A 13,842-nucleotide genomic window follows, 5' to 3' on the forward strand; every position below is an offset into this window, starting at 1 on the left:
CATATATAATATATGTGTGTGTGTGTGTGTGTATATACCACTGTTTACCAGCCCACTACAACCACTGTACACACACACACAGTCAGAAGGGGTTGGATCTCTGTGAATCTGTTGTAGTCGTGCCGTATGAGAACACATAGTACGTGGAAGTATGCACTTGATGTGAAGTGGAAGATCATGTTTATTTGTATACAGTTGCAGAATGTGCACACATGAGTATTGCAGTAAGAAGTGTATGTAAAACAGTGAGAGGATAAGGTGTGTGAGGTATGTTTGAGTGACCCTCCTATGGGTGTGAGATGATGAGCACTGACACTGTTACAAGTTCTGCATTCCAGGGATTCCAGTTCTGTGGCAAAGCATGATATGAGAAGGGTTGTCTTATGGGGTGTGGATCATTTTTTTAGTACCACCCCAGGATTTATAGCCACCCCTTGCAACATAAACCACACTGAGAAAATCTGTCATTATACACACAGCAGCTGTTGGAGGTCAGTGCCACGTTTATTTCATACTCTGCTTTTATATACTGTGCTCTAATATTGTGAATTAATGTTTTTATGCTTTTTTGTTCTTTGTCTAATTGATGGATAGTCAGACAGACAGACAGATAGATAGGTAGATGAATGAATTGTAGATAGATAGATAGATAGATGAATGAATTGTACATAGATAGATAGATAGATAGATAGATAGATAGATAGATAGATAGACAGTTGTTAAGATTTCTGAGAAATTAGAAGAAAAAGTTAAGCAATAGCTTCACCCAGTTGTACCAGTATTTATTGGTGTCAGAAAGAAGTAAGTGATACATATATATCAGGATATATGGGCAGATTTTGTCAGCTGAGTGGTTAGCATTTGTGGACCTATCAGTGCCCTGATTAGTATGAGTGCATCCACAGTAATAGACATGGTTGGGTGTTTGGTTTTAATTGTAATAATTATTGAGGAATGTTCTTTTTTATACTTTTCTTCATATTATTCTTAATATTTAAGTAACACATTCAGCACGGAGAGGACTCCATAGACTTGTAATACTGTTTGTGCTTCAGTATGCATATAATATATGGGAGTGCAGTGGAACCTACTGGATTATGTACAGGTTCTCTGTTTGGGATGCTAATGACAGCCACACATGCATCAATTTAACTGTACAACACAGTCATATTTTTAATATTTCATTAAAAAACATTAACTCTAAATGGCTAGACTGATCCCAAAACCAAATTGTCATAATACATGAACAGATTTAAATATCTTTTTTAGTTATTTCATTCAATGCAAACTAGAAGCTCTTCATCAAAATTATGTTTGCCAACCATTATTATTTTTTTTATAAAAAAAAGAAATGATTGTTTTCCTAAAAGACAACATATTGGTTTTTTTTTTTGTCTAATGTTCTTGTTGTTCATGGATCATACTGTTTACATTTTGGGAGAAAAAAACAAAACTGATGTTTGTTTGGCTAGCACCAGAGTTCTGCTCTTTACTTACTTGCTTGTGCCTTTGGCTAGTAATGTCTGCATATCAGTGCTCCTGGTTGGATCATCAGCAGCAGCTATTTATATAGCACCACTAATTGCACAGAGCTGTACAGAGAACTCACTCACATCAGTCCCTGCCCCATTGGAGCTTACAGTCTAAATTCCCTAACACACACACAGACAGAGAGAGACTAGGGTCACTTTTAATAGCAGCCAAGTAACCCACTAGTATATTTTTTAACCCACACAAACACATGGAGAACATACAAACTCTGAACAGAGAAGGTCATGATCGGGAATCAAACTCATAACCCCAGTGCTGTGAGGCAGAAGTGCTAACCACTACGCCACCGTGCTGCCCATGTATATACATACATACATACATACATACATACATACATGTTATTATACACTCTAGTGACATATCTACCCTCAGTCTCATGTCTGCACCTTCTTCATCTAGTATGTGCATGTTCTCCTATTACGTATGACTTGATTTTATGTATGGTTTATTTTGTCCGTCACTGCATATTTTATGTGACGCCTTACAAATGAACATTGATGGTGATTATTTTTATCAAACTGTGTAGAGATAATCTCTTCTGCTCGCTGGTATTAAAGACTTTCAAATATTTAAGTGAAAGGTCAAATTCTATTCATGTTTGTGTTATATTTTGCTAAATAATGTGTATTTGTCACTTTCGCATATGAGTGTTCATGCATACTTTTAGAAGTACATACACGTTTAGTATACAAAGCTGGCAGTATCCAGTACAATACAGTATTTTGTGTGTCAGAGGACACTGTGCTGACTGGGAGAGATGTGTGAGTAGAGGATAAGGAGGCTACAGGGGGAGGGTGGGGTTGCATTTTTGGCAAAACATCCTCTTTAATTTCACTTCTTATTTTGGTTTCTGTATTATGCGACTCAGCAGAGGAAACAAGGGGTTAAAGGGACAGGCTGATTAGCGGTTTGAATGTAAGGTAGGGTGGAAGTTTCAAATGTGTAGGTTTAAACAAAGTTCAGAATAACAGGGGGTGGGGGAAACTACAATATATAACTGTGTGTACTGCACTAGACTGATCCTATGACGTGGGAGACTGTTCCTAGCATGTCAGATGTAGAACGTTAGAGTGCTGTAACAGCATAAGGTAGTTACTTCCTAAATCTACTTCTGTTATGAGTGAGTATGATTAAGAGAGATTCAGCATGACAATGACTAAACACTATGAAACTAAATTGCCTGCCTCTATTACAGTGTTAAAGACCTATATTGTGAGGATTTATGTGACAGCTTGTATAGACATGAGTATGCTTTCTGACAAGACAGGTCTTACTAGAATGAGTCGTTTTCTCTTCTGTCTTCCGGTCTAACAAGATAAGTTAACTCATCTGATTCTGAAATACCAACTCTACTTGATACTGTACTGACACTCTTGGATAAAACTCGCTACCCGGCCACAAGACTACAATTGTATACACACTAACTTATGTATTTATTCACAACTTTTTTTCTTGTGCAGATATAAACTATGTCACGAAGTGTGGAAAGGAAGAAGTCCTGGTGGATGAGATGCTGCTCCTGTTGTTCAGATACCAGAGGAGAAGACATAGAGGAATATGCGAGACCTGGTGATAGAAATGCAGGGGGAGGAATCTCAGGAGGATCTGGAGGAAACAATGACAGACCAATTGACAACACTGAACCAGGGAGACCAGGGAGCAACACAGATGACCTGCCCTTGGGTAAGGACATTTACCCCTAATTAGTAAATTACCTTTTAGATCTTAAGCTATGTCCTATGTGTCAGTTGTTCACAGAAGCCACTTTAGGATAAGCTTTAATTCCATCAGTCCCCATTCTTATTAACCTTCAATGTTACTAGTTCTGCTTGATTTAGTTGATTAAGTTCACGTTCACATTACTTATTTCCCCACCCATTTTCTCTTTCGATATCTAAATCTGAAACCATGTAAACTTTTTCAGTTCCAGGGTCATCTTGTAAAATTCAGAGTGTTGACTTGCTTAAATCTCGGAATGGGGAAACACGTCGAGCCCATCACACCGATGAGTATGAATATGATGAATTAATTGTAAGAAGGGGGCAGCCCTTCCAGATCTGTGTCACATTTCAAAGGGCATTCAGTGCCACCAGTGATCAGGTCTGCGTCCTGCTACAACAAGGTGAGTGGTAAAATTAACATTTGTGGTTTACATGTGGGCACTGTACCCTCTGAAATGGTCACGTCGGTCATCATTTCACTATGTAGTATATGCCAACATGTATGTTTTCCACTTGGGCTTAGGATCTGTTAAATGATTTTTACTCCTCTTTAATGGGACTCACAAATCATATTGAGTCACTGTGAGTAAACACATATATATTATTCTATACACAGGTGTCACTGTGTTATAAATTCCTAAATATTGCAATGAAACAAAAGTCTCTCATTGACTATACTTGATCTATGACAGTTTCTCAGCACTCTCTTCAAGTAACGCCCTAGTCATTATTTGAGGCGTTCCCTGTGTGATATATGATATGAGGGATAAGTACCGGCCATGTTAATAAAATTAATTTGCCTCTGTATGGTTTCTTAATCACTCAAAATAGTATTTAGGAGGGGATTGAGAAAATATGCTTTCTGTGGGGTGTCTCAGATTATACATTCTGATGTATCCCTGTTGCAACATAGTAATTTAATACCAATAATATATCCTAATATATTCTTAATTTTGTTGGTTTGAAGCACCTCTTCTTCAATTTATATTGGTGTGTTTTGTGACTCTTTTTCAGGCAACTCTCAGCCAATAACCTTGCCCCTGGTCAAGGAGTTTGATGAGGGTGGCTGGGGATGTCAAGTGGGTGAGGCCAGCGGTCAGAAGGTCACACTGTGGGTGAATACCTCTGCTCAGGCTGCTGTGGGAAAGTACCAGCTCAGTATTAAAAGTGGAGGAGAATCTTATAATGACTCCAAACTCAAGGTCTATATCCTGTTTAATGCCTGGTGTCGCTGTAAGTATACACACATTTTTCCTATTTCATTTGTTAATTACATTCTAGTTTCAAGTCCTCTACTTCTTAACTAATCTAGGGGTCTGTAGAAATTTCAAATATTTATGGCTTAGTCAATTTATTTTTGCTTTCGTTTTCTAGTGGATGCTGTATTCATGGATAATGAAGCTTGGCGTTGTGAATATGTTCTCAATGAGATTGGGAGGGTTTATTATGGTACAGAACAGCAAATTGGAGAACGTTCCTGGAATTATGGACAGGTATGGAAGTAGACGTTATGAGTTTTTTTTTTACATTTTCCAGTCTCTGCTTCAAACACCTTTCTCTTACATAGACCTAGTAAAAAATTTCTGAAAGGTTAAAAAAATGTCTTTGTACTGATTACACATTCCTTGGATTGACCAGTTGTATACAAGGGAAACAAGAATAAACAAATCTGTATGCACAAGTCCACCTTCAGCTATATATTTCACATACAGATTTGTTTATTCTTGTTTCCCTTGTATACAACTGGTCAATCCAAGGAATGTGTAATCAATACAATTCCATGTATATAATAATTCTGTTGTCGTATGTGCAACAAAATAAAGAACACTGTAAAGGACATAAAGATGTCTGAAGGTGGACTTATTTAAAGAAACATTCTTGCATTCGATGTCCAGCCTTTTGTCTGTATCTCTTTGTAACTTTACTTTCCTATACATGATGCAAATCTTGCTGTCTGCTGTGTGTTGTGCTCACAAATGCGTAGACTGTTAAAATGTATTAAACTTTGCAGTAAAGGTGATTGCATTTGAACTGGACAATTTACCATTGTCAAACGACGCTAGTCATTCAATTCATTGATTTCACTCTCTTTAACCTACAGTTTGATAAAGGAATTTTAGATGCTGTCCTCTATATACTGGACCGTGGAAGTCTTTCACCTGCATCACGAGGAGATCCCATAAGTGTTACTCGAGTGATATCTGCCATGGTGAGAACCTTTCTGAACTGGAGAGCATGAGAATGGAAAACCACCTACTTTTCTCTATCTATTTTTTTTCCCCCTTCCTTTATCCTTAATTGATATCCTCCATGACCTACAGCTAATTTCCCCTCCTTCCTTTGCTCTACTAGGTGAATTCCATGGATGATAATGGTGTCATTGCTGGCAGCTGGTCTGGTGATTATGCTGATGGGGTGAACCCTGTTTCTTGGGTTGGAAGTGTGGATATTCTGCTCCGGTATCACCAGTCAGGGACGCCGGTGAAATACGGACAGTGTTGGGTGTTTGCTGCTGTTACAACAACAGGTAATGTAAGAGGGGCTTTTATGGAGTCTTTGGAAATTTTAACTGGATGGAGGGTGTAGGTTAGATTACTTCAGAAAAATGGTCATTTGTAAATAAGACAGGTAGATTAGATTTAGAATTTATTTTTACCCCCTCTACTTAGTACAAAACGAGTCAAAGACACAAATGTTTTAATGCAACTACCAAAAATTATCTTCTCAAATGCGGGATATGATTTAACAACATATAAAAAGAATCACTGTCTGCCATATTGTTTGACTGGTAAGCCCGGAACAGCAATTCAACTCACAAATAACTCAGATTTCACTAACTTTATATTGTTATATGATTAAGAAAATATTTTGAACTACTGAACAAATCCAGGTACTAGATGTTTAAATTAAAATCATTATTGAGACTTTATGTAAAATTGGCTAATTTACAATCAGACTGGATAAGATCACTGGGCTTTGGCTTCATTACGGAAACACATTTTCTACATATTTATGCTGTATTTATATTTTAAATTTGTATTATTGTAGTTCTATGGAAAAAGTAATTTTAAATGTATGTGATTGTGTGATTGGGTATTGATTTGCTACACAGTTTGTTTTGTTATCCCATGCAATATAATGAAAGTTGTACTAAAAATGTGACTGACAATACAGAGAGAAGTAGAAACAGGTGAAATGACATGCTGAGATTAGCTGTCCATCTTCCATGTATCTGATCATGTCAACATTGTGTGCCTACTGGATGTATAATATTGCAGTCCATGAACAAGGAAGTCTAAGATCATAGCTCCAACTCTGCTCCATTATTATTCAGTTTGTGGATTAACATTATAATCTTCATGGAAACAAAAGTGCTCTACATAATGAATCGAATAACTAATAATCACTCCTTGCACAATCCTCTCTCATGTTATTTTGTGTGAGGCTTGCTCTCCTTGTCCACATTAGGCAGATGACCTTTGGCCTTTTTGTAAAACCAGCATTCGGTTGGGATGTTGGTATTACAACTACTGCGTAAATCAATGGTATTAAACTTCAACCTTTATATATATATATATATATATATATATATATATATATATACAAGTTAACCCGTGCATGATACTCATGTATTCTAGTCAAATCAAGCTACTTAAGGTGTTAAAAAGGTTCTTGTCATGCATTTGGGCCATAGCCCAGGCCTCCTCAGGGGAAGAGCGTTACTTCCCGACGCAAGCGCCCTTTTTTAACGTGGTTTTGTCCACATGTCACCACTTCATCATTTTTCTCCATCACCTCATCCTTCATCTTCATCGCCACATCCTTCATCAAGCTACTTAAGGTGTTAAAAACTCCCCACTGTCACCCCCGGCAACCACCAACCACTTCCAACTGTCACTTCTCCTTCAAGAAATATATAGGTCAGTGTATAACTCTGCCCAGCAGGTGGCGCTGCAGCTTGTTTTTTTTTTTTTCCACACACGCCACTAGGCATTTATAAAGTAGATTGTTGCCAACATTCTAACATAATTTCCAGGGACTCTTTGTGCTGCTGGGTATGTAAACTTAATCACATAGGGCCTGATTCATATTCGGACGAACGTCTGTTTGTGTACAGTACCTTGCGTAGCTCTGCACATGTCCAGATATGGACTTAACGCAAATGAACGCAATCGTATGCAATTCATGTCTGCATGCAACTGACAATTATGACTGTCTACGACTTAAGAGGCAAAACTGGGGAGTTAGGGAAGGGGCAGACTAATGTAGGCTATGTACAGATAGGGCGTTTCAACGCAGAGGCGGCTTATTCAAGTCCTGTGTTTGATGTATGTACACTTGTTTTAACCTGTACGCCCACGGGTCAGGTGTAAATGCCAACTGATAATGATGACTACGTGGCATGGACTTTGAATTAAAAAGGACACATTTGCGTGTCACTATCTATCACAGAAAAACTGTATACAATTAAAGTATAACATAAAAGGGCATTTCATGTATAGTACGTAATGATAGCATCCTTATTTACTGTATGTAAATAATGTAAAAAAAATATATATTTGAAAATCAATATTTATATAAATGATAATACTGTTAAGAGTTTATAATGTATTTTATGATCAAGTAAAAGTTTTATGCATTCTGATATGACCTTTTATTGTACACAACCCTGTGCATATACTCTAGTCTGTTCTGTGTGTACATACTGCAAGTACTATTCAGACAAAGAGCATACTTCCACCATGATTCAAATCGAAATGTATCTTGAGATACGCTTAGATTTGAATATGGCCGTAACTACGCTCAATTTGCATGCTCTGTTTAAAAACGCAACTTACATTCCAGTTGCGTTCGGACATTAATCAGGCCCATCATGCGTAGTACTGTCTACCTGGACGAAGCTGCACTAAAACCCCCATCATTGTATATTCGCGGAATGTGTTTATAAAGTAGTTGTTTATTATTTGTAAATGCCTTTTTTCAATAACTAATAAAACCCAGAGAGTGAAATTGTAATTCAATGTAAGGAATTGTACTATTCAGATATTAAATATTGATGCATTGTCGGAGGCAAGTAATAGAAACAGCAATGAGCAAATATAGAAAAATAGGGACATTTCTAGGGAAAGATCCTTAACACATGGAACTTTCCATTGACATTAGAGGTAGTTGCCAGTTGTGTGCATACAGTATAATAAAGGCTGAGAATAGTGTAAGAACCAGTATGTCTTTTAAGAAAAGTGCACAGCAGCTCCGGCTCATAGGCTCATTTCTATTCTTCTAGTGCTCCGTTGTCTTGGAATTCCAGGACGTACTGTCACCAATTTTGCTTCCGCTCACGACACTGATGGGAACCTAACATTTGATGTTTATTTTGATGAGAATATGAAGCCATTAGAGGATAAAAACAGTGATTCTGTCTGGTAAGTGATGGAGAAAAATCCATAAAGTGAAATAATAATATATTTACATAAACAAACATAGAAACAAACCTTTTAAAAAATGGCTGTGGTCAAGAGTTTTATATTAATTTTATGTTTATCTATCAAGGAATTATCACTGTTGGAATGACTGCTGGATGACACGTCCTGACCTGTCTGCAAAGTACAATGGATGGCAGGCCATAGATGCAACACCACAAGAGACCAGCAATGGTAATGGACCTTAACATTAATCTAAATTATCTTTATCACTTCTTGTTACCTATTTCCCTTCGTGCACGTTACATATGTTTCCTGAAATAATTTCTCTACCCATGAATTGTTTCCTCCCTACTACAACACTCTTCTCTTCTCACTACGTGCCTCACACTGTGTCTATTACTTTGTATTTCAGGTATATACTGTTGTGGTCCTTCTCCTCTACTTGCTATTAAGGATGGATTAGTGAATATAAAATACGACACTCCGTTCATTTTTGCTGAGGTAATTACATTTCTCTGTGACCTGACTAATGCGCTTATTCTACACAGGCAATCTAATTTTGACCTACTGTTTAAAATGAAAGCATTTAGTTTATGATAACAAGCAGAAGAGGTTTTACTGTAATATTGCTAGTACTGAGCATCAAGTAGAGGTAAAAATAAGCTGAGCTGACTGTTCTGTGTGACATAGGTGAACAGTGACAAAGTCTTCTACCAACGAATGCCAAATGGGAAGTTTAAGAAGGTTCATGTTGAAGAACGAGCAGTCGGACACAATATCAGCACCAAGGCTGTGGGATCAAATGCAAGGGAGGACATCACTTACCTTTACAAACATCCTGAAGGTAACAAGATCACCTATTACATATATTATATTATAAGGCATTGTAGAAAACACTATCTACGGCATTAATCAGAATGAATTGAATATAATTATAGCTGGAAGCATATCATACTGCGTTAGTAAGTGCAGAAAAGGAAAAGTCTCAAATTAATATGAAATCTAATGAGTTATATAGTCTTTATCAGTCCGAGAGGTATGAATTTAAATACTTATTGTATCTTACTACTAGCCTTCATTACATTATTTGTTACACTAACACTTTTCATGCCATATCATATATATATCACAGTAACATTTTCTGTCCCAAGCTTTCAGTATTTGTGACGCTGTATGTCTGCTAACTGCTGCCTTTCCACCAACAGGCTCTGCAGCGGAACGTAACTCAGTGCGCACAGCCGCTCAGTATGGTAACAAGCAATTGGCGGAGGTAGAGCCTGAAGAGACAAGTGACGTGTCACTTAGCATCGAATCCCAGGATGGTGTCAGCATGGGCAATGACCTCAGTATCCGTGTCTTGCTGAAAAATGGCAGCAACAGCCGCCGCTCAGTGTCCTTATCTATGTCAGTTGCTGTTATGTTTTATAACGGGGTCTGCAAAGAGTCATTTAAGAATGAAGCTCGTGATATAAAGCTGAACCCTGGAGAAAGTGAGTTATAACAAATCACTCTTGTGATTGTCTGTCTGTGTCATACTTCAAGGGAGGAAGTTACAAATTTGTTACACTACTGAAAACTCATGTGAAGAAAATTAAGATCCATTAAATGTTGAATGTGAAGTTCACAAAAGGAACAACATCAGAATATGTTATATTAATGATCTGTCTGTATTTTATCATTACCATGGCATGATTGACAGACTGACTAAACTATATAACACTGTACATTTTTTTTACAATGTATATTTCTCCATATTATTATCTGGATTAATCTTATTCAATTATGTTTTACTATGTTATAGTTTTATTATGTTATACAATGCCTTTCCCTACGTACTGGTAATTTATGGGATACATTTTATATTAATAGACAACATATTTTTAAGGAATATTATGTACAGTTATTTTTGTGATTGTATCAAAGTTCCATGTCAATCTCCCATTATCTGCGCAAACTCCTCAAATCACTGTAACCCTTTATTTTTTAATCTGTTTCTATATTTGAGATATTAATTCCTTCTGTCTCCCTTGTACAGGCAAGGCAGTTGGAATGACGGTGAGTTACAATGAATATCGGACACAGCTTGTGGATCAGTCAGCCATGATGTTAACAGTGTCTGGGATTGTGCAAGAAACTGGACAGAAATTAGCCAAACAGCACACATTTAGGATACGAACCCCAGATCTCACCATCAAGGTATTCCCAATTTCTGTATTTGCAATCTGTGGCTTTGTGGTTAGATTCATTAATATCTTTGCCTTATAATTACAGTATGCAATTTTTAGTTTGCTAGACTCATGATTCAATATACTACTATTAATCCTTTAGTTTTATGGCATATGTATCAACATGGATTGTGCAAATTGCTCCAAATAAATGGCCTGGTTTAAAGTTGGACGTATTTGCACTACTAACTTATGCAGAATAAGACTACAACTAAAAAAATTAGTACATGTAAAAGAATCATAGTATTTGTGCTGGGCATACAAGTGTGTATACTTACGCCTAATGATACCATAGAGATGCGTCTTGAAAGTAAATTCTAAAGTCACATTACCCTATTTGTACACAATAAAATAATGTAATGAAATACAAATACCTCTACATCCATTGTTATGCCTTTAAAAACTAGACAGTAAAAGGACTTCTATGTGTGCAGTCATTGTCCAACTGCACACGTTTCTAGAATGTACTAGATACATGATAGCAAGAATCTGATTGATTTCTACGGGCAACAAATCCACTTTTTGTTTTTAGAAGTCTACCTTTAAGTGTGCCCCATAAAGTGTAAGTGGCTAAATTAGACATAGGTTTGGCTGTTTGGCCCTTTGTTCAAGATGTTGATTCTGCCTATATATTGGTACTAAATTATTCTAAAAGTTGAAGAAACCTACTAGTATAGCTATCTGGTTAACTGCATCAACTGCATGTAACATGATACTTGATATAGTTGATTTCTTTATAATACAGAAACATGCAATGCTGAGGGATGTGTCAGCCAGTGTTAAAATATTGTAAACTAGTGTGTTTTTATGATAATAAAGCATTAGATTTTGTGTAATATAAAATACAGGTAGTAAGATGTGTTTGTGTATCAGGAATAATGTAGGTCAAACTGTAATGTCTGTGTTACAGGTACATGGTGAAGCTGTGGTTGGTCAACAAATTGTGGCAGAAATTATATTCCAAAACCCACTCCAAACACCGCTGCACAATGGTTGCTTCCATGTGGAAGGGCCTGGTCTGCAGAGGCCAAAGATTGTACAAGTTGGGTAAGTAAAACCCTCATATTTCCATTCTTTTATATTTCCTTAATCTTAATTTTTTTAATCATATGAAAGGACCTATCTCTTACTTATATTTCTTATGCTATAGTTTCTTAAATGCACCCAAATTGAAAAACAAAAAAAATAAATTCTTATTATGTGTTATATAACATAGCTAACTTATGAAGATTACTAACTACTCTGACAGCCAAGCGTATGACACAATACTCATCAGTCTTTCATTATCCACTTTTCCAATTATCTTAATCTCCAACACTCCTTAAAGAGGGCACAGTCATTTTGTGGCCTGAACCTATATTCATGACAATGCATCCTATAAATTCACTAGGAATCAGCGGCTGACTAATATTCATGAGGTACTAGTTCATGGTGAATTGATGGGCTGCATTCTTATGAATATTGATTCAATCAGCAAAATGTCTGCCCCCAATGTCTGTAATTGCACTTTAAATACTCCAGTGTCCTCTCCGTGCTGTCTGACACAGAGCTCCATTGGCTAATCCCAAACACTGTAGCTCTTGATATCTCACAATAATTATTTTTCCCTCTACAGAGATGTTGGGCCTTTGAAATCCATCTCTATCACTGAACGATTCACACCTCGGCGTCCTGGTCCACGTCAACTCATGGCAAGTTTCGAGAGCAATGAGATAAGTCTAGTACATGGAGTTGCTGAAGTCATTGTTCAAGCTTAATCCAATCCTGAGCCAAATCCAGTTTTATTCGTAGCCAACCTGTAATAATGGATCAGTATTACTGGATGACATGGAAACACAATAATGACCTTGCACTGAAAAAAAATGCTGAAGGTTCCCTTTTTAACTGTTCAGTACATAGTAGATCAAGACATCCGAAAAGACCAATGCTACATCAAACAGACTTACCACTTCAGAAGCTGACAAGAAATCCTGGACAGAGGAATAATTCCTCAACGAAATGGTTATAGGCAATTTCCTTAATTCAATGTAGGACTTGCTTTTGAGGAAACCACCCAAAATGAAAAGGATGTTGTAGCAGTTATTTGAGTAAACACTCAGAAGTGCAATTAAGCTTGTTTTTTTAGCTCTATACCACTTGCCTATTTCACTGTTTTGTAGTTAGTCTTCGGAAAGCTATGTCTCTTCCAGACTCTTATTATACACAAATGGATGATACATTTTAGCAGAGCCGAGATTGATACATGTAGGAAGCAGACCTGATCATTAGAGACATTTCTCACCGTGAGTATGTTAGAAATGTACGTAGACTATTATTACAGGATGAGTATCCTGGGCGTACAAAGGTATGACAGTATTTGCAGTATCTTCCTCATAACTGTGAGCTTTAAAGAATCAGTTCTGTATATAGTACATATTTATAGGTTCTAATTAATATTGAATATTGCTTGTATACTTATTTTAAAATGTAATTGAAGAAACTAAAATATAAGTGTATGACACATGGGAATATACTGCATTTATTCAACATATCTCCAAACCGCACTGGTCTCCTTATTTTGCCCGTCCATCCTTTATTACATGTTCAACCCTTTTGTTAGAGAAAACGTTGGTTTCTACTTTACATATAAATGCACTCGTCCTCAGACACAAGCATTTTATAATATGAAGGCAACATTCTTATGAGATTCCGTGATGAATGCATTCCCCTCGCCCAGCACACGCCCAGACAGTGTATGTGGACTACATATATACAAGGGGTGGGCCCCAACCCTTGTGTTTTACCAGTCTGTCTGCCAAAGCTGTTCTGTGACTAGTGGGCACACAGACTGTGATCACATAAAGCACTGGATTTAAATGTGCACTTTTTATGCCATAATTGTATTTTATTATTTTAATAAATATTTTATACTATTGAATAAAT

General features: G+C 36.8%; 1 protein-coding gene across 2 annotated transcripts; it reads left to right on the plus strand.

Moving 5' to 3' along the window:
* The first annotated feature begins 387 nt into the window (after window positions 1–387).
* On the plus strand, window positions 388–13,841 carry TGM1 (transglutaminase 1). 2 transcript variants are annotated; one of them, XM_075211151.1, is made up of 15 exons: window positions 388–491; window positions 3,012–3,234; window positions 3,476–3,673; window positions 4,287–4,505; window positions 4,647–4,765; window positions 5,374–5,481; window positions 5,625–5,799; window positions 8,557–8,695; window positions 8,823–8,926; window positions 9,108–9,196; window positions 9,386–9,539; window positions 9,901–10,185; window positions 10,731–10,891; window positions 11,831–11,967; window positions 12,536–13,841. In XM_075211151.1, exons 2-15 carry the CDS (start codon window positions 3,021–3,023, stop codon window positions 12,675–12,677), a joined length of 2,244 nt encoding a protein of 747 aa, XP_075067252.1. In that variant the 5' UTR covers window positions 388–491; window positions 3,012–3,020; the 3' UTR covers window positions 12,678–13,841. The 2 variants fall into 2 exon arrangements, with proteins under 2 accessions (XP_075067252.1, XP_075067253.1); XM_075211152.1 differs by lacking the exon at window positions 388–491 and adding an exon at window positions 2,597–2,639.
* The last annotated feature ends 1 nt before the right edge of the window (window position 13,842 follows it).

This window comes from Mixophyes fleayi, chromosome 1, assembly GCF_038048845.1.
Source record: "Mixophyes fleayi isolate aMixFle1 chromosome 1, aMixFle1.hap1, whole genome shotgun sequence".
Classification (NCBI taxonomy): Eukaryota; Metazoa; Chordata; class Amphibia; order Anura; family Limnodynastidae; genus Mixophyes; species Mixophyes fleayi.

Bases quoted from the DNA above. Each gene is read 5' to 3' on its own strand.
- TGM1 (XM_075211151.1), top strand. From the start codon at position 3,021: ATGTCACGAAGTGTGGAAAGGAAGAAGTCCTGGTGGATGAGATGCTGC. The intron at 4,766-5,373 runs GTATGGAAGTAG...TTTAACCTACAG, and splicing joins GTTCCTGGAATTATGGACAG to TTTGATAAAGGAATTTTAGA. The intron at 10,186-10,730 runs GTGAGTTATAAC...TCCCTTGTACAG, and splicing joins AAAGCTGAACCCTGGAGAAA to GCAAGGCAGTTGGAATGACG.